Source organism: Neomonachus schauinslandi, chromosome 5 (genome assembly GCF_002201575.2).
Source record: "Neomonachus schauinslandi chromosome 5, ASM220157v2, whole genome shotgun sequence".
NCBI classification, from domain to species: Eukaryota; Metazoa; Chordata; class Mammalia; order Carnivora; family Phocidae; genus Neomonachus; species Neomonachus schauinslandi.
In genome coordinates this window covers 166,453,378-166,473,012 of record NC_058407.1, presented here as the reverse complement: position 1 = coordinate 166,473,012, position 19,635 = coordinate 166,453,378, and the positions used below count along the sequence as shown (strand labels likewise).

The following is a 19,635-nucleotide window of genomic DNA, read 5'->3' as shown; positions in this document are numbered from 1 at the left end:
CTCGGCCTTATTCTTCAAAGTCCTGCTTTGAACTTGAAACCGGCAGTAAATTCCCTCGTGCCTGGAGTCTGGGGAAAGGACCAAGCGCCAAGAGAGGGTTAAGTTTCTTGCTGCCCTTTGCTTTCTTGGGGGCTCCCTAGACCAGTCTGCTCCATGCCAGGGGCGGGGGCGGGGGGGGGCGCCCAGGCCCTGCCCTCAGGGAGCTTCGGGGCCCCGGGGGTGTGACGGGGGAGCCGGCCAGGTCTGGTGTCTCTGAGAGAACAGGTGGGATGGGAGACCATCAGGTCCCAGCTGTTTCTGCCTCAGCCCTTTGTCATCCTTCGGAGAAACAGGCCCGGATAGGGGAAGGGGCTTGGCCAGGCCTGGCCCTGCTGTTACTAATGGCTCCCTGGAGGGAACGGGGCTCTGTCCCGCTTTTCCTTGCCTTCCCAAGCCCAGGCCTCCAGAGGCTTCCCAGCACGAGTCGGGCATTTGACGAGGGTCTGTCCCCATGAGGCTGGGGCAGCTGAGGGCACCAAAGAGGAAAAATGAAGCGAAACCCCCCAAGTGCGGTCGCGGCGGGCTTGCGGCCTGGATTTGAGCAGCTGTTGGAACAACTGGTCTCTGGGCCTGTGACCTTGGAAGGGGGGGGGCAGAAAGATTACCTGAGGTCTGCCTGGCCCGGGACAGCTGGGGAGGGGGACAGCTGGGCGGGCAGCTTCTCGCCGAGAATAGCCACGCTGGGTCCCCCTCGACCTGGGACCCTCTTCTGGGCTCCAAGCAGAGACCAAGTAGGCACAGGTGCTTACCTGCACCACAGCTGCCCAGGTCAGTTCGTGGACATCACGGAGCCCCGGGGCACAGAGAAGTGTTCTAGAAACGGAGATGGGAAGGGCACGTGCCACGCACGCGAGCGTGGGGGTGCCGACAAGGGGGAGGGCTCTGAGCCAGACCAGGTGGGCCTGACACCTGCCTGGGCACCTTTGGACAAGAGTCATGACCCCTGCTTCCTAATCTGCACGATAAGAATATAACGTAGAGGAAGTGTCCAGTCCGTCGAGGGCTGGGGCACTGGCACTTCATAGATACCATCTGCGGTCTTAATAACCACGGCGTTGGCCCCCTGTTGATGGTCCCCGCGGCTCCTTGGGCAGCGTTACGAGGAGGGCGCGGGCTGGGCCATCTTCTCATTTGTGGCTTCCTCCACCTAGGACGGCTTTTCAGAGCAGCTTTTCCTAAAGAAGGTGCCCGCCTCATCTGCGGGGAATGGACGGGGTTCCCAGATCCCTGCAGAGGCTCCTTATAATACAGGATTGTCCTAGATCAGGACTGAGGGCCCCCAGGAGTTCAGCCTGGGCACAGGGCACCAGCAGGACAAGGTCTGTGAGCTGGCGATTATTTTCCATGGTTTATGTCACCTGCAGAGGGCTCAGCCACCTGCCTCGCTTTACCCAGGGGTGGAGCCCCTTGCCTGAGGTCATCGGAACCTGCCTGGAAGACTTTCTTCTGCCTCCTAGGACCCTTTGTGGTTTTTATTTATTTTTTTTAAATTGTTGAGTCTTCATATAAATCATTCTCATCGAAATAACACCAGGCAGGGCTCACTGTGCGCTTGTATGGGCCAGGCACTGAGAACAGCCCGGAACTAGGGTGCAGGTGAGGAGGAGCCCCAGGTGGGGCTAGGAGCTGCTGGCCTCTGGGGCTCCGGGGCCTGCTTCCTCAGCCAGCATAGCCTCTGTCTGGTGGGATCTCGGGGGTGGCAGAGAGCCTCGGGGGCCCTCCCCACCCAGGGGTCTTCTCTAGATGGGACATGGAAGGGGGGACATCCCTACATAGGATGGAGTGAAAGATGAGATTGCTCCCTACTTGTAAGGAACTGCAGGGTTTGGCCAGATTCTGGAAAACGGGTCCATTCAAGGGAGCGCAAGGGATTGGGGGTGATTATAGTTTGAGGCTTCGCATGGCAGGTGCTCAGTGCCCGTTGTTTGGTTTGACTTTGTGCCCTACACCAAGAGCCGGAGGCTGTGGCCGGTGGGCTCTGCTGCCTCTTGCCTGGGAGCCTAGGTGAAGCACCTGATCTCTCCAAGCCTGTTTCTTCCTCTCTCAATCAGACATAACAAAATTTTTTCACAGGCTTAACCGGGAGGGTTGGATGAGCTCCTGCAGTAGGTCTGCCTCTCAGCGCAGAGCATCAGTGAACGGCCGTGATCACTGTGGTTGTCAGTCAAGTTCGGCAGCGAAGCCTGTGGATCTCCCAGCTCACAGCTGAGAGATCCCCTAGGTCAGGACCCCCATCCTGGCGGCCAAGGCCCTGGGTGCCACGTGCTTGCCCGTTACCACTGCCAGGGTCCCAGGGTCCCGGAGAGAGAACCCCTGTGCTTGGTCTCGTATGTCCGGCTTGTCCTTGGAGTTGTGTGGCTTCCCCAGCCCCCAGAGGGTCTGGCTTCCAGTGTTGACACACCATTCTGCCAGGCTGAGAGGAGGATGCTGGTGGGAGCCACTGCCCCACGGCCCCGGGAGGGACTAGAAACCGCAGCTCTGTTGGGGGTGTGGCAGTATCTGCTGGCCTCCCGTCCCCCATCTGTTTCATCCACGCTTCAGCCTCCGGAGTCGAGAAGGATGGGGCCTTCTCTCTCTGATGCTGCATCTGGTGGGAAGTGGGGGCGGGGCAGCCTGCAGACCTCCCGGTGCGAATGGGCGGGCTTCCTGAGCCCCATTGCGCAGGAGGACCCCCTGAGAGGCCCAAGAGCCAGATAACGCACAAAGTACAAAGCACGAGCGTTCAAGCCCTGCTTTGTCTTTTATGAGTGACCTTGAGCTAGTGGCTTCCCTTCCCTCCCACTTCCTCATCTGTAGCCCGTCAGAGCCCAGGCCCGGGAGGCAGGCCCCTTCCCTGGGTTTGAGTCCCGATTCTGCTATGTGGCCTTGAGCAAGGCTGTTACCTCTCGGAGCCTCAGGGTCATGCTTCCTCTAATGAGGGGCTGGGCCAGCGCACCCCTCGGCCCAGAGAGCCTGGAGTTCAGCCCCGGGAATGTCGGCAGAGACGGGCTTGCCTCCCACTCACCTCCGCCCCCCGCTTTGCCTGCTCTATGCAGCTGCAGCTCAGGGAGAGGAGACTCTGGAGTGGAGCAAGATGGTTTTCTGGCCCCTTCCTTGGCCCGAGGTGTCTGTGGTTGTCACCAGCTGTCCAGGAACAGTCTGAGAGCCTTTTGTAGGGCCCCGAGCTGACTGGGGCAGAGGGGTGGGCGAGACACAGAGACCACTCATAAGATCTAAGGCCCACCTGGGGTCGTGGCTGGTGTCAGGTTAACAGCCAGGGGCTGGGGCCCACCGGGATAGGGAGGTGGCAGCTTGGAACCCTCGAGAAGGGGTTCATTCACGGCCCTCGATCTTGAGTGACCCTGAACAGTGAAAGGTGTTGCTCCCGAGGAGGCATTTTGCTGAGCTTTTGAATCCTTGGAACCTGCCGGGAGGGGTTGGGAGATAGGGAGAGACCTTGGGTCGCCCAAGGCCCCACGGCCAGCCACGCCTGCCTCAGTTTCCCCACCCGTGAGCCGGCGCAGACACCTCCCTGTGCCCGCTCAGGCCCTGACCGCTTCCTCTCTCCCCCCACCACCCCGACAGGCTCCCCGCTGCACAAGCAGGCCTCCGGCCCGGTTGCCGCCGCTGCCACCGCCCCCGCCCCCGCCGAGAAGCCGGGCCCCAAGGCGGCCGAGGTGGGCGATGACTTCCTGGGGGACTTCGCGGTGGGCGAGCGGGTGTGGGTGAACGGCGTGAAGCCCGGCGTGGTGCAGTACCTGGGCGAGACGCAGTTCGCGCCGGGCCAGTGGGCCGGCGTGGTGCTGGACGAGCCGGTGGGCAAGAACGACGGCGCGGTGGGCGGCGTGCGCTACTTCGAGTGCCCGGCCCTGCAGGGCATCTTCACGCGGCCCTCCAAGCTCACCCGGCAGCCCACGGCCGAGGGCTCGGGCAGCGACGCGCACTCGGTGGAGTCGCTCACCGCCCAGAACCTGTCGCTGCACTCGGGCACGGCCACGCCACCGCTCAGCAGCCGGGTCATCCCGCTGCGGGAGAGCGTCCTCAACAGCTCGGTCAAGACCGGGAACGAATCCGGCTCCAACCTCTCAGACAGCGGTTCCGTGAAGCGTGGTGACAAGGACCTGCGCCTGGGAGACCGCGTGCTGGTGAGTTCCTTACCCCCACCGCCGCCCCGCCTTCCCTGCAGGCTGGACCCCGGGGGTGGGGGTGGGGGCGGGATGGGGACTTGGGGGGCTCGGGCGGGGTCCAGGCTGGGGGTCTCAGGCCTCATCAGAACCACAGAGTGACCGGGGACGCAAGTAAAGTGAGCTCTGGAGACTGTTGCTGTGTGATCCTGGGCAAGTGTCTTAACCTCTCTGGGCCTCAGTCTTCCCATTGATAAAATGGGTTGAAATGCGAGAATACGTGTATGTTAGCTCTTGCTGATATCCTCCAATGATCCAGCCCACCAGCGTGGATGCGCCCTGTACTGGAAAAGACTGAGGACGGGAGCACTCGAGATCCTCGGCCCCGTCACACCTAATCCGCTGTGACGCAGGAATCGCTATTGCTGTGGGGGAGAGAATTGGGTCACTGAAGCCAGGAGGACCTCCAGCTGAGTCTTCCTGCCAGGGACCCCTCTTCTCTGGTGGTCCCTGGCATTGGGGCCAGGTTGCAAGGGGGCAGTGGCCCCCAAATCCTTCTGAGTCTGGATCCATCCTTCCCGAGTCTGGACGAGGCAGTTCTTCCCTGTCACCTGCTGTGGCCAGGCCTGGTCTGGGGGTGGCAAGGTGATGATCGGATGGGGTCTTTTCCTGCTATGCCAAGCCCAGAGCTGGGGTGGCCCCCCCCAGACCCACAGTGTTGGTTTCTCAGAGTCCATAGTCTCTCATGGTTCATCTCTCCCTCCAAATCCCCCCCCACCCAATTTTTCCCTTCCTTCTCCTAATGTCCTCCAGGCTATTCCTTATGTTCCACAAATAAGTGAAACCATATGATAATTGACTTTCTCTGCTTGACTTATTTCACTTAGCATAATCTCCTCCAGTCCCATCCACAAGCAGGGTTTTAGAGGGAAGGGGGGATTGGTTAGCCCGGTGATGGGTGTTAAGGAGGGCACGTACTGCATGGAGCACTGCGTGTTATACGAAAACAATGGATCATGGATCACCACATCAAAAACCAATGATGTATTGTATGGTGACTAACATAACATAATAAAATTAAAAAAAAAAAAAAAAAAGAACCACAGTGTTGGGAAGGAGAGAATAACACATGGGACAGTCCCAGAAGGGGGTCTGGTGGGCTTGGGTGTGAGGAACCACTGTGAGGTAGTCACCTGGGGGGAGAGGTCCCTATGTTTGTCAGAGAGTCTTCCTGGGGGACAGTGGCGACCACATGCTGGGAGCTCCAAGGCTGAGTCGGGAAGGGCCCATTGTGGGGACCGCAGGAGGGTATCGCTGCCTGGGATTCTCCCTCCCTACCCCGAGGACCTCACTTAAGGCCAAGGTTCCCCCTGGAGGCTCCTGGGAAGAGCATTTGGGCTGGGGCAGGGGGACGAGAGGAAATGTTTATGGTCATTGCCTTGCTGGATCCTCAAGCCCACACTGTGATATAATTTTATCCCCACTTTGTGGATGGAGACACTGAGGCTCAGAAAAGTTTAAGAACTTGCGTAGTAACTTGCCAAGATGCAAACCAGCCCCCGAAGCCTGCCTTCCTGAGTCTCTCTACCCTGGTGATCTGTCTGGGGTCTACCTTCCCACCCCCCGCCCCAGGGCCAGCTTGCCAGCCTGCTTCCCTGTGGACAGAATCACCCGCTGCGGTGATCTGGTGGTGGGCGTGGCCAGACCTGGTCCCCCTCCTCTAGTGGCTTATAGTCCATCAGGGGATAGAGACTGTGATGCATGTGATTGCAGACATCAGTGTTTCCTTGTGAATCTGGATAAGTGCCATGAAGAAACACAGTGCACTGAGAGCCCATCACGGAGGCTTGACCTGGTGGTAGACATTTCCAAGGCCCGGTGTTAGGACTGAGATGCAGGGAATGAACTAGAGAAATAGAAGAGTAGCGGGGCTGAGCCAGGAGCAAGGGAGCTGAGGCAGGAAAGTGCCCATGAGGCTGGCGTGCACTGACCCTGCATGTCTGGGGCCGGGGTGGAGGGGGTTTGCTCTGTTTGCAGAGGGAGCCATGGAAGGCTCTATGCAGCAGCATGAGCAGATCCATGCTTTAAGCTCATCTTGCTTGCTGCTTTGTGGGGACAGGATGGGAGGGGGCAGTAGTGGAGCAGGGGAGTGTCCGGGGGCTGCTGTGGGACAGGGGAGGCTGGACTCTCAGGGTCTGGTTAGTGTCACGTGAGTGCCCTGGATGTGGTCTGCAACCTCTTTGGGGAAGGAAGTGGAGGCTGGGGGGGTGCGGTTTGGCCAGCTCTGGTTGGTCCCCAGGCTGGGGGAGCAGGGAGGTTGAACCCCAGTTTGATCCTGTCTGGAACTCCCCTTGCACCTGCTCCCCCTTCAGGGGGTGGGAACTGGACGTGCAGGGCAGGGGACATACAAGCCCGCACGACGTGGGCATTGCTCTAGAAGGGTCTGCCAGGCCCTAGCCCATAAGCAGGGCTGGCAGCAGCCAGAGTGGACGGGCCCTGTTGAGGTCCCACTGCTTTCTTGGGGGTGTCGCTCACCCCGGGCACTGTGCCCAGCACTTTCTATACCTAGTCCTTTGGGGTCCTGCCTGCTGCCTTAGAAGGTGGGAATTATCCTCCCATTTTACAGATGAGAAAACTGAGCTCAGCCCTGGATCACACAGCCTGCCCAGGGTCACGCAGCCGGGAGGCGATAGACCATTCATTCCTCTATTTATACTCATCAACTGTGGCTGCCCTAGAAGCAGGATATGCTTGGATTCTGGGTGGGGGAGAAGAACTTGAACATGGGGTTTGTTTCTGCTGGGCGGATGGAACCCCACCCACCTACCCCCATCTCACCCTAGTCTGCAGCTTCTCTAGGGTTAGTCCTGTAGCCCGGTCCACTGCTCACTGCCGGGATCCAGCTGGCCTGACCGACCCCCCAGCTTGCTGCTTCCCCACGTGCCCGCTGTAGACACCTGCCACATCACCTTCCTGTCCCTACCCCGCCCTTTAAAAAAGTATGGGCTGGATGTGGGTGACTATAGAGGCCGGAACTTGTTTGAGGACAGGGACTCTAGGAAAAACAATACCCCCAAAAAATATTGCTTTGCACAGTTTCTAAATCCTGTGATCCTGTACATGCATAATCAGGGCCCTTCCCAGGGGACTTGGAAACGGCTGGTGTAGAAGCTCTTAGCTTCACCAACTACAACACCTGCTTCTGAACGGGGTCAAAGGCATGAGCAGTGTTTATGTTCACTAAGTTGTGCTGTTCTTCAAAGATACCTATGGATCCTGGTTTCACTGGGGCCTCAATGCTACCTCCTGAGGTCCATGCACTAGTTAAGACCCCCTTGGTCTCCCTGCACTCCCCACCCAGGTCCCAGCACCCCCAGAGGCTCCCATCTCACCTGGGATAAAACCCACCTGCCTTCCCATGGCCCCCGGACCCTTGTGACCCACCTGCCCACCATCAGATGACCCGGCTTGTCTTCCCTCCATCCTGGCCGGGCCCGGCTGCACCAGCCCACTCTCCTTTCCTCCAGTGTCCCAAGCCGGTTCCTGCGCCGGGGACACTGTCCCCCAGGGCTTCCCACAGCTCGCTGTCCCACTTCCACTAGGCTCTGCGTCATGGGCGCTCAGAGATAGAGGCCTCTGATGTCACTCTGCCTAGCCCCTGCCAACCACCTGGATTAAGAGCATTTATTCCCTTCCTCCCCCACTGCCTGTTTCCTGCCACGGCCGGGAGCCCCACACAGCTGTGCCCCCAGTGCCTACTGGAGCCAGGAAGGTGCTGGAACGTACCTGCTGCATGAATGACTCAGGGCCCCGTGGGTGGTCCCGAGCCAGAGGGGCACCACGGGCACCATGTTGGGGTTCCACAGGCTAGTTGAGCCCCAGCTTCCCCTCACTGGTTGCTGTTGAGCTCTGCAGAGGACCCCCGAGGGCTGCCCACCTCTGTCCCCTCCACTCCCCAAGAGCGACCCATCTCCCCAGCCAGCCTTCTTCCTGCCGGCACACCCCCATCCCTGCTTCTGCACACTCCAGCCCCAGCACCCTGGCAGGTGCCGCTCCCATGAGCCCCTCGCTGTACCATCAGCAGCCCTGCAAGGTCGGCCGGCTTGCCCCCCGCATCCTGACGGCAGAGCTGAACAGCTCTGGGGCGTTGTCCTCTCACCCTGATCGGCTGCAGAGGCGAGCATTTTAAGTGAGTCACCAGTTTGACTTCCTCAGAGGAAAGTCCCCGAGAAACAGATGAACTCAGTCTGCCCCCCGCCATTGCTCCATGAGACCCCGGACCTTAGCTGGTGCTTGGCCCAGGCCGGCAGGGACTCTGGGCCCTGAAAACCCACAGGTGGTGGAAAAGGGGAGGCCTGGGACTCCTCCCTCGGGAGGCTGGGACTCAGTGCACGGTGGGGGTGGATGCGAGGGAGGAGTTCTCTTAGCGAGCATCAGGAGCTCTCCTGCGGTAGGTGAGTGGATAAATAAACTGCTCCATCCAGACAAGGAAATGTTCTTCGAGGCCGTCAAGATAGGAACTAATAGGGGACGCGTGGGTGGCTCAGTCGGTGAAGCGTCTGCCTTTGGCTCAGGTCATGATCCCAGGGTCCAGGGATTGAGCCCCATGTCAGGCTCCCTGCTCAGCGGGGCACCTGCTTCTGTCTCTCTCTCTGCCCCCTACCCTGCTTGTTCTCTCTCTCAAATGAATAAAATCTTCCAAAAAAAAGGAGCTATCAAGCCATGAAAAGACATGTGGGGACCTTAAATGCAGATTGCTCGGGGACAGAAGCCCCTCTGAAAAGGTTCCATATGGTGCTTTGATTCCAACTATTGACATTCTAGAAAAGCCAAACTTCGGGGACAGTAAAAAGATTAGCGGTTGCTATGGGCTGGGGGAAGGACAGGATGAACAGGTGCAGCCCAGAGGAGTTTTAGGGCACTGAAACTGCTCTGTATGATCCTATATTGGTGGATACTTGTCATTATACATTAATCAAAACCCCCAGAACGTCTACCACCACAAGTCAACCCTGATGTCAACTGTGGACTTCAGTTCTTAATCACGTGTCAATACCAGTTCCTCACTGTAACAAATGTACCACACTAACGCAAGGGGTTAATAAGCGGGGACGGCGGAGGGGAAGGAGGCGCGTGGATATTATGGGAACGCTTTGTATTTTCTGGTCACATTTTCTATAAACCTAAAATCGTCCCCCCAAATCCATTAATTTTCTAGTAAATTGAATACTAAATAAAGTAAGAAAAGATTAAAATATAAGAAATAAAAGAGAAGAGGCAGATCCTTAGTCTGGAGGGGTGGGGCCTGCCATACCCAGGTGGAGTCCTGGTGAGTGATCACTGCAGCATCTCGGGCGCCGCAGGGGGACGAGGGTCCCAAGGTTGTGCTGACCTGGCTGGAGGGTCAGCACCACACCCATCCCTTCTGGAAGCCTTTCCACTGTTTCTTGCCTTGCTCCCACCTCTGAGCGAATACCCGCCTGGCTCCGTTGTGCTATAGGAGGGAGGGGTGAGGGAAGGATTGGGGCCCAGAGGCTGCTGCGGACCGAGGGTGAAGCAGAGCTCCCTGGGCCCGCCAGGAGATGGAAGTGCACTTCTAGCCACAGATCCCCCACCTGGGGGTAGTGGGGATCTGGGACAGTGGGGCCTGGTCGTTGTGCCCAGCCAGGATTGAAGAAGCAGGAGAGGGAAGCCCATTGGGCTCCACCACTCACAGACCACTCTGAACCTCTGTCTCTTCATCTGGGAGTGGGGTAACGCTGCCCCCCCACCCCGCCTACAGAGTTGGGAGGTTTAGGATTCATGTCTTCAATATGCCCAGCACACAGTCCGTGTGGGAGTGGAGGGAGTTTTGATTGGCGAGCTGGTCCACGGGAGGCCTACAGAGGGGTGTCAGAGGAGGTAGCTTTGAGGTTCAGACAAAAGCCGTAGATCAACATGCACGTTTGCTTGCGCGTTTTCCTGAACCTGCCCTAGAACGGCAGGGAAGGGTTTTTGGTTTTTTTGTTGTTTGTTTTTTTTTTAAAGATTTTATTTATTTATTTGAGAGAGAGAATGAGAGAGAGAGAGAGAGAGCACAAGAGGGGGGAGGGTCAGAGAGAGAGGCAGACTCCCCGATGAGCAGGGAGCCCGACGCGGGACTCGATCCCGGGACTCCAGGATCATGACCTGAGCCGAAGGCAGTCGCTTAACCAACTGAGCCACCCAGGCGCCCGGGTTTTTTTTTTTTAAAGCCTCAAGGACAAAGAGAACAAGAGAGGGGACAGCAACAATGACACCAGAGACCCAGGGTGGCCGAGTCCATGGTCAGCAGTCAAAAGAGCAGAGAAGCAATCGATGTCTCCCTCAGAAAGCCAAGGCTCAGGAGTCGGCCGCATGGTGGCCTCTGGAAATGGGGCTGATGTCGGGGCCAGAAACAGGAGAATTGGCTGAAAACTCTTCCGACGCCCCATCCCTGCCCCACTCTGCCTGGTGACCGTCCCTCCCTCAGACGGACACTTAATCTCCTGAGCGGGTCGGGCAGAGTTTTGGGATGGGGGGGGGTCCCAGGCAGGTTGGATTTAAAAAGGAGGATTCAGTGAACATTTGGATCCTGAAGGCTGAGCCCCTTTCCCAGCTGGCTGCTTCTAGAACTCTGGTCACTGAGCCCATGCCCTCCTCGGCGAACACAAGAAGCTTTGCTGGGGACAGTGGCCGGTCCTCTGGGAAATTAGAGAAGGTCACACAGGCATTAAGTCTGAACAGAACACCACTGAATATAAGACAGTGCACAAAAAAGCTCTGGGAAATGAAAAAAATCTGATTACACATACAAGAAACCACACAGAAGTCTTAGAAGATGAATTTAAGGAAATTGCCCAAAAAGTAGAACCAAAAGACAGATGGAAACAGGAGAGAAAATAAGACCCAGAGGACCTGTCCAGCGGATCCAACTTCCAAATGCAGCAGTTCTAGAAAGAGAAAACAGGAAAAGGAGGATGGAAGTCAAGTAGGGAATGCGGGGAAATTCCCCAGGATGGACAAGGGTTTCTTGGTTGAAAGGGTCCATGGGAGTGCGGGAAGGGGGTTGGGAAGAGGCTCCCACCAACGCACCTCACTGTGTATCTGCACGACCCTGGGCCAGAGAGTGAGTCCTCCAGGTTTCTGGAGTGGGCAGATGGGCTCGCCTGCAGGATCGGGACTCAGATGGGCTTGAAACGTCTCATCAACAGCCCTGGAAGACGGACACCTTCGAAATCCTGAAGGAAGGGACCCGGCCAAACTCACTCAAGAGTGAGGGATGCAAGTGTTCACACAATGACTTGTACAGGGATGTTATTCACACTGACCAAAAAAGTGGAAACCTCCCAAATGTCCGAGAGTGGATGAACCGGCAAACAAAATGTGATGTAATCCATACGCTGGAATTTTATTTAGCCATAAAAAGGAATGATGCTGATAAATGATACTGCTGCTGATAAGCATGGGGAACCTGGCAAACGCTATGCCAAATGAAAGAAGACTAGACACAAAGGGTCACATACTGGTGATTCCATTGATAGGAAATGCCCAGAATAAGGCAGTCCATGGAGACAGAAAGTACATGAGTGGTTGCCAGGAGCTGGGGGTGGGGGTCTGCTCCTGGGCATGGGGTTTTCCTTTTGGGGGTGATGAAAATGTTCTGGAATCAGATAGCAGTGATGGTTGCAAACTAAAAGCCACTGAATTGTATGCTTTATACTGGTTAAAATGGTGAATTTTTTTTTTTAAGATTTATTTATTTATTTGAGAGAGCGAGAATGAGAGAGAGTACATGAGAGGGGGAGGGTCAGAGGGAGAAGCAGACTCCCTGCCAAGCAGGAAGCCCGATGCGGTACTCAATCCTGGGACTCCAGGATCATGACCTGAGCCGAAGGCAGTCGCTTAACCAACTGAGCCACCCAGGCGCCCAAAATGGTGAATTTGATGTAACCTGAATTTTTACCTTGATTAAGCCAAAGGGAGGCTAGAGTAAAAAATAGTGTCCCAAATTGCAAAGGTTTGAAGAGTTTATTTCCTCATGCACCTTTTCTTAAAAAGCCCTGGGGGGATGTGTTTGACCAAAAATAAGGAAGTAAACCAAGAAAAACAGAAGACCTAGGATGCAGGAAATGGGGTCCAGCCCAGGAGAGGCGAAGGGACTCCTCAGGGCGATGGTGCAGGAAGAGGCGAGGCTGGTGGCCCCATGGTAGGTCACGTGGCTGCAGGAGGGTCTTCTTCAGAAAGAACTTGATGGAATTCCCCAGGCCTTTCCCAAATGAGAAAGTTTGGGGTGGAATTAGTCTTTTTTTTTTTTTTTTTTTAGATTTTATTTATTTATTTATTTGACAGAGAGAGACACCGCGAGAGAGGGAACACAAGCAGGGGGAGTGGGAGAGGGAGAAGCAGGCTTCCCGCAGAGCAGGGAGCCTGACGTGGGGCTCGATCCCAGGACCCTGGGATCAGGACCTGAGCCGAAGGCAGGCGCCCAATGACTGAGCCACCCAGGCGCCCCTGGGGTGGAATTAGTGTTAAGTCTGTAAAGGCTAGGCAAACAAATGATCATAAAAGACAATTATCTGGAGGGAAAAATTTGTGCCAGCAAGGAAAAAGCACCTGCAGCCTCCCATACTCATCCATGAGCAGCGTTTACTTAGTCTCTGGAACGGTAAACCTGGAATCCGATCAAAATTGAGACCTCGCTGCTTGGAAAGGGGGTAGAGTCAGGACGTGTGTGCGCAGATGCATATGAGGCAGTGATGAAGGGGAGCTGACGTCTCCCCTTCCTGGATGGGAAGTTGAGGGGGTAACCCAAAATTGAGAAATCAAGAAATAACACTGTAAGTGTGTCATTTAGAAATCGGGAGGTACCAAAAAATTCAGCTTAGAGAGTTGAAATGTTTGCTTCTGGAGTGAGGTAGAGAAACTTCTAGGGCTTTTTATCTTTTTATTTTTAGAAGATTTTTTAATTTATTTTTGCGAGAGAGAGAGCACACAAGTCTGGGAGAGGGACAGAGGGAGAAGCAGACTCCCCACTGAGCAGGGACCCTGACATAGGGCTGGATCCCAGGACCCCAGGATCATGACCTGGGCCAAAGGCAGATGCTTAACCAACTGAGCCACCCAGGTGCCCCTCAGATCAGCCTTCCTGGCCATCCTTAAATGTACCATTCAATAGTGTTAAGTGCATTCACATTGCTGTGCACCCGATCTACAGGTCGTCTTCGTCTTGCAAAACCGAAACTCGATTCCCATTAAACAATTCCCCATTTCCCCCTCCCCCAGCCCCTGGTGACCACCATTTAACCATTTTTTTTTTTTTAAGATTTTATTTATTTATTTTGACAGAGAGAGACACAGCGAGAGAGGGAACACAAGCAGGGGGAGTGGGAGAGGGAGAAGCAGGCTTCCCGCGGAGCAGGGAGCCTGATGCGGGGCTCGATCCCAGGACCCTGGGATCATGACCTGAGCCGAAGGCAGATGCTTAACGACTGAGCCACCCAGGTGCCCCCACCATTTAACCATTTTTAAGGATAATGTTTATTGACACTCTAGTATGTGGCAGGCACTGCACCTAAGTATTTAATCCTCGGGGGGGAAGATAAAACAAATGCTTTTTTTTTTTTTAAGATTTTATTTATTTATTTGAGAGAGAGAGAGAGCATGGTGGGGGGGAGGGTCAGAGGGAGAAGCAGACTTCCCGCCGAGCAGGGAGCTCGATGCGGGACTCGATCCAGGGACTCCAGGATCATGACCCGAGCTGAAGGCAGTCGCTCAACCAACTGAGCCACCCAGGCGCCCAAAACAAATGCTTTTTATAGATGAAGACACTGAAGCTCCAAGAGGTCAGGTAACTTGCCCAAGCTCGCACAGCTTGTACGTGGCAGAGTTTCCATGCAGGTCTGTCTGTCTCCAAAGCTCTTGCATGGGACAGCCCCGGGAAGCCCTGGTGTTACCTGTATCCCTCCCCACTGCCCTTGGGCCTCTCTCCTCCTCACCCCCACCTTCCCTGTCCCCTGCACACTGGAAGCGAGAGATGGGATGAGCCTGGGCACCTGGGCCGTCTCTGCCTGGGCCCACTGCATCCTCCGGACCTGAGTCTGTCTGTGTGCCAACAGGTTGGCGGGACGAAGACTGGCGTGGTGCGGTACGTGGGGGAGACAGACTTTGCCAAGGGCGAGTGGTGCGGCGTGGAGCTGGACGAGCCCCTTGGGAAGAATGATGGGGCGGTGGCGGGTACCAGGTATGGTGGACTTCCCCCGGGGCGCCTGGGAGGGGGCTTCTCTTCACCTGGGATGGGTGTGGAGGCTGAGGCTGGGGCATCTGAGGAAGCCCGTGTTGAGGCTCTGGGTAGCTGAGCCAGGCACCACGGCAGAGGTGCTGCCACCTTCCTTCTGTCTAAGGAATAGCATCCCCATTTTACAGACGAGAGAACAGAGGCCAGAGAGGTCATTGCTCAAGGTCAGGCAGAGTCACGGCCAAGTGCTAGGAGAGTCGTTGGTTCTGTGTTCCCCCTTGCATGCCACACGAGGCTATGTGGGGTGGGAGCTGTGGAAACGAGAGGGAGTGGTACCGGCCTCCCGGGAGACCCCCGGGTGACACAGGAAATAATCCAACACTGTCCAGTGCCCTACAGCCCCGGATAGGGTCACAGCTGGGCTCCAGGTCTCCCGCCCTCTCTGATGAGAGGGAACTGGCTGCCAGGAAGGCTGGGTTGGGAGGGTGGCAGGCTGGGGCCGGGGGTGTGAGGTTCTGGGTGAGCAGCGTCTGCCAGGGTCATGGGGCCCCACTGCCCACGCTGGCTGTCCCTAGGCTGGGCTGTGACGGATCTGGAAAGGACTGGTGACTGTGGTTCAGGCCAAGCCACCAGGGGAGGAGCCATACTTCACCCAGCGCTTGCAGGAAAGTAGGCTTTTTGCTTCTGCAGTAGGCTTGAGGAAGGTCTGCTACGCAGGGGGGATGGTCCTGGCAAAGAGCTGCCTGCAGGAGGAGGCGGGATGGGGAGGCACTTTCAAGGCGAGGCAGGAACTGGACAGGACCAGCTCCCTGGTCCCGTGTGGAATCTGTGTCCCGAGAGGTTTTGAGAGAAGATAGTCCCGAGTTCCTGTGGCAACACTGTGCCTTCCTGTTCGCAAGATGGGTGTTTCTCTCAACTCACTCTTGCCTTCAGAATTTGGGGGCAGGTGGGGCAGCAGCCCCCACCTCCAAGGTGTCTCCTTCAGGCTTTGGTTGCTCCCTGCTGGGAGCTCCATGGGCAGGGCTCAGTGGGGTTCCTTGGGTCTGGGGTGGCCCAGGGGCAGTCGTGAGAGTGGAGGCTGCAGATAGGGCTGGCGGGGGGGGCTCTGAATGGTGTGTGGGAGCCAAGCCCAGAAGACTGGGGAGTCCAGTCCTGGCATTGCCATTTAGCCTCCTGTGTGACCTCAGGCAAGTTCCTTAACCTCTCTGAGCCTAAATCTCATCTGTGAAACATGGATAAGAGTAGAGTGGCTGGGGGATAGAAATGAGCACTCACATAAAGGGACCAGTGCAGAGTGGGTACTGGGTAATTGTTATAACTCCTGACTCCTCCTAAATATGCCCAATGGCTATTTATGGCTGCAGAGAATCTCGGGCCCTATTCCCCTCTGTTCTCTTTCTGGGAGTCCCATCTATTGGTCGTGGGGTGAGGTTGTTGGGACCCCAAGGCCAAGCCTCTCTGCTGGGGGAGGCTAGGGGAGGCTAGAGGCGGCTCTGGGCCATGGGGCCGTGACGGCAGTGTGGGTCTCTCCTGCCTCCCCCAGGTACTTCCAGTGCCCGCCCAAGTTTGGTCTCTTCGCGCCCATCCACAAGGTAATCCGCATCGGCTTCCCGTCCACCAGCCCGGCCAAGGCCAAGAAGACCAAGCGCATGGCCATGGGTGTCTCGGCACTGACCCACAGCCCCAGCAGTTCCTCTATCAGCTCCGTCAGCTCTGTGGCCTCCTCCGTGGGGGGCCGGCCCAGCCGCAGCGGACTGGTGAGGGTGGAGCTGGGGAGGGGTACCCTGGTGTGTGGGTGTAGGGGGGTTAGGGACAGAAGGATCCAGGTGTCCCAGTCTCCCCTGACTTGCTCTGGTTCCAGGTATCTCTCCATGGGGTTTTTGAACAAAGGTGAAAGCTTAGGGACCCCTAGCTGGCTCAGTCAGTGGAGTATGCGACTCTCGATCTCAGGGTCATGAGTTCAATCCCCACATTGGGCATAGAGTTTACTTAAAAAAGAAAAAAAAAAAAGATGAGAAAGTTGATATCTTTTAATAGGAAAGATTGATCCATTTACATTTATTGTTATTTTTATGTCACTGATTTGTCAGTAGCCTAACCCTAACCCCTTTCCTGGGAGTTAAGGAGGGTCATACAGATATAGGACAGGTATTATGGGTGGGGGCAGGTGCAGGGCAGGGGGTTCAAGGTTGCCAGAGGCACCCTGGGTGAGGGGAGAAGGCAAGGCTGCCCTGCTGGGCACAGGGCCTTCTGTGCAAGCTGAGGCTAGGTTGAGAGTCTAGAATGTGTGCAGAGAAAGCGGCCCAGGTGAGGGAGTCCACCATGAGGCAGAGCCCAGGTGCTGTGACTGTCGGGGGCCATGACTCCCCCGAGAACCGGGAGTTCCATGGATCTTGAACATCCCCCTACGTAGAGCCTCTAGGGCACTGGCCGGGAGGAGCAGGGCCCTGGGAGGCGAGGCGCTCGAGCTGCTGTCTGGATGGTGCTCCAGATCCCTGAGTCCTGCCCGCACCTGCGCCTTCCTGCAGCTCACGGAGACCTCCTCGCGCTATGCCCGCAAGATATCGGGCACGACTGCCTTGCAAGAGGCGTTAAAGGAAAAGCAGCAGCACATCGAGCAGCTACTGGCTGAGCGGGACCTGGAGCGGGCCGAGGTGGCCAAGGCCACGAGCCACATCTGTGAAGTGGAGAAGGAAATCGCCCTGCTTAAGGCGCAGCATGAGCAGGTGGCTGGGCCGGCGGGGCCGGCGGGTGGGGGGTGCCCAGAGGGTCAGCCTTGTGGGCCACCTTCATGCAGAGAATCCTAACCTCCCCCCTCAGCCCTCCTCCGGGTGGATCCGGAGCCTGGCTATCTCGTGCTTTTTCCTACTTAACTAGAGTGGGAGCATTTTCTAGGTCATGGAAAATTCTTCCCTGTTTCCGAGGCTGTGTGGCCATCTATCACGAGCTGTGTCTTTACCGACGTGGCCAGTCCCCTGTGGTGGTTCACGTTATTTCCAATTACTCACATTGTCTAAATATACTCATGTACACGTTTTTTGGTCTACACCCGTCCACGTTTCAGATCGTGCTTTCAAGTAGATCCGTGTGTTGGGTTTCGGGGCAGGGCGCCCTCGCCCGTTGACTTGGGTCTGCTGCAATCACTTGCCTTCTCTTCCCTGCTCGAGATGTTTGTCTCCTACGTGACAGATCCTTCCTGGGTCCCCATCCCCACCGGGAGCCTGGCTCAGCCCGCCGTCAAGTGCTGGGATGATTAAGGCCAGGCTCCCGTGTGTGCTGGGACAGAGGCCTTCCCAAGACAGCAGGTCTTAGGTTCTTAGGGGTTGAGGGACGTGGCAGGCACTGGGGTGCTGGATACTGGGGACAGGTGGACCTGGGGTTCCCACTGGGTGAGGCTGGCCTCTGCCGTTCCTGGCGCTCGGCCGTGCCCTCCTCCCTCACAGCGAGGCCCACGGTCTGTGCCCCACCGGTGGGGGTGGCCCGAGTGGCAGGCCCGGCTCCTCGCGCCCCCACTCCTCTCTCGCAGCCCTCCCCCGCCTGGACCCCGGGCCCGGGAGGAGGCTGACGCTGCGCTGGCCCTTGCTCGGGGCCCAGTATGTTACAGAAGCTGAGGAGAAGCTGCAGCGGGCCCGGCTGCTGGTGGAAAGCGTGCGGAAGGAGAAGGTAGACCTGTCCAACCAGCTGGAGGAGGAGAGGAGGTATGGGCCACCACCCCTGCCCTGGGCCTGGGGGACATCTGAGCTCTGTGGGCCTGCCCCTCATCTGCAAAGTGGGGTGATGATCCCCATCTCTGCAGGCTTGATGCATCACCACATCCGTCCACCGTTCTCCTTCCTGAATGGTGGGGGGGGGGTGGGCTCGCTGCACCTGCCCTCCCGGCCTGTGCAGCGCATCCTGAGGGGAACACACAGGGTGGGGACCCCCCTCATGCTGGCTGCATCCACAGAGCTCCCAGCTTGGCTGGGTCAGGACCCCGAGGCTCCGAGGAGCAGCTCCAAAGGGCCCCTCAAAACACCTTGCTTCTAGGAGTCAGCCCCAGGCTGAGGACTTCCCTGCGTAGTTTCTCTCAATCTTACCATGAGCCCGGGAGGCGGCTATTGCCCCCCATGTCACAGATGAAGAAACTGAGGCTCAGAGCGGGCGGGGATTTGCCTGAGGCCACCAGGCTGTTGGTGATGACACTGGTTCTTTCTGTCCTGACACAGCGGCCAGTGGGGACCACACAGTGTCCCTCTGTGTGGGGCCTCTGGCCTGACTTGGTCCTGGGGTCACCTAGTGGGACAAGCCGACAGGGGACAGGGCTTCTCTTGCCCCAGGGCCTCTCCCTGTCCCCTGGCCGATACCCAGATTTCTGGGGCTCCCTCCCCTCCGCCATGCCTCAGGCAGCCCCCCATCCTCAGCCCCCACTTGGGGGCTGTTTCGGGGCTTTCAGCTGAGGCCTGTGAACCACAGGCTGTTGTTATCGTCTGACTTGAGGAGAAAGGGCTTATTTATATCTGCCTGAGACAGTTTTCGAGGCCCACACATCTGGTTCCCATGGTGACAAACAAAAAACTTGAACATGTCCTGGGGGTTGTGTTCATGAAGGGCCTGGGTGCGGGCCCCTGGGCTTGCTGGGTGGCCTTGGGCAGGTCTCTTGCCCTTCCCGGGGCCCCGTCTCCCCATCTGCAGGCCGGGAGCTGTCAGGAGGCCCCGGGAAGGGCAGCTCCGTGAGTGGTTATGTGCCTGCACCTCCCCTGTGCCTTCTTGGCACGTGGGTGGGTGACTGTGTCTCCCCAAGAGTGGCTCCTGACGCCTCAGCAGGGCAGTGGGGACACTTACCGGGGAGCAGCCCCAGGACTCTGGTGCCCCGATTTTGCGGGGAGGGGACGAGAGTGAGGTCAGCAGGGGAAGAAGCCCACGCTCCCTCCCTCCCTGCGGACTATTCATGCAGAAGCAGGACAGCCCCTCCTGCCACCCCATCCCACAGCCACCCTAGGGAGGAAGGATGTTGCCTGACACGCCCCCGTTTTAGAGAAGCCGGTGGCCTCAGAGTAGAGCACGGGGCCGGCAGTTGGAAGGGCTAGAGGTTTCCAGGAGGGTCTGCCCCCATCAGCCAGGACTCTGGGACGGTTGGTGCCTTCTGCGTGGTCTGAGCACGGGGTGAGGCCCACGGCTCTGAGCCCAGCCGGCTCAGCCCCCTCTCCCCCTGCAGGAAGGTGGAGGACTTGCAGTTCCGAGTGGAGGAGGAGTCCATCACCAAGGGAGACCTGGAGGTAA

The 19,635-nt window shown here is 57.4% G+C and overlaps 1 protein-coding gene across 1 annotated transcript in view; it reads left to right on the top strand.

Annotated features, from left to right (window-relative positions):
• The window catches only part of CLIP2 (CAP-Gly domain containing linker protein 2), a 61,510-nt gene that overhangs the window by 19,220 nt on the left and 22,655 nt on the right, over positions 1–19,635 (top strand). The window contains exons 3-8 of the mRNA XM_021700321.1: positions 3,604–4,163; positions 14,258–14,382; positions 15,920–16,133; positions 16,905–17,102; positions 17,971–18,074; positions 19,571–19,631. Of these exons, the coding sequence (XP_021555996.1) occupies positions 3,604–4,163; positions 14,258–14,382; positions 15,920–16,133; positions 16,905–17,102; positions 17,971–18,074; positions 19,571–19,631 (1,262 nt within the window). The remainder of the gene's footprint in view (positions 1–3,603; positions 4,164–14,257; positions 14,383–15,919; positions 16,134–16,904; positions 17,103–17,970; positions 18,075–19,570; positions 19,632–19,635) is intronic.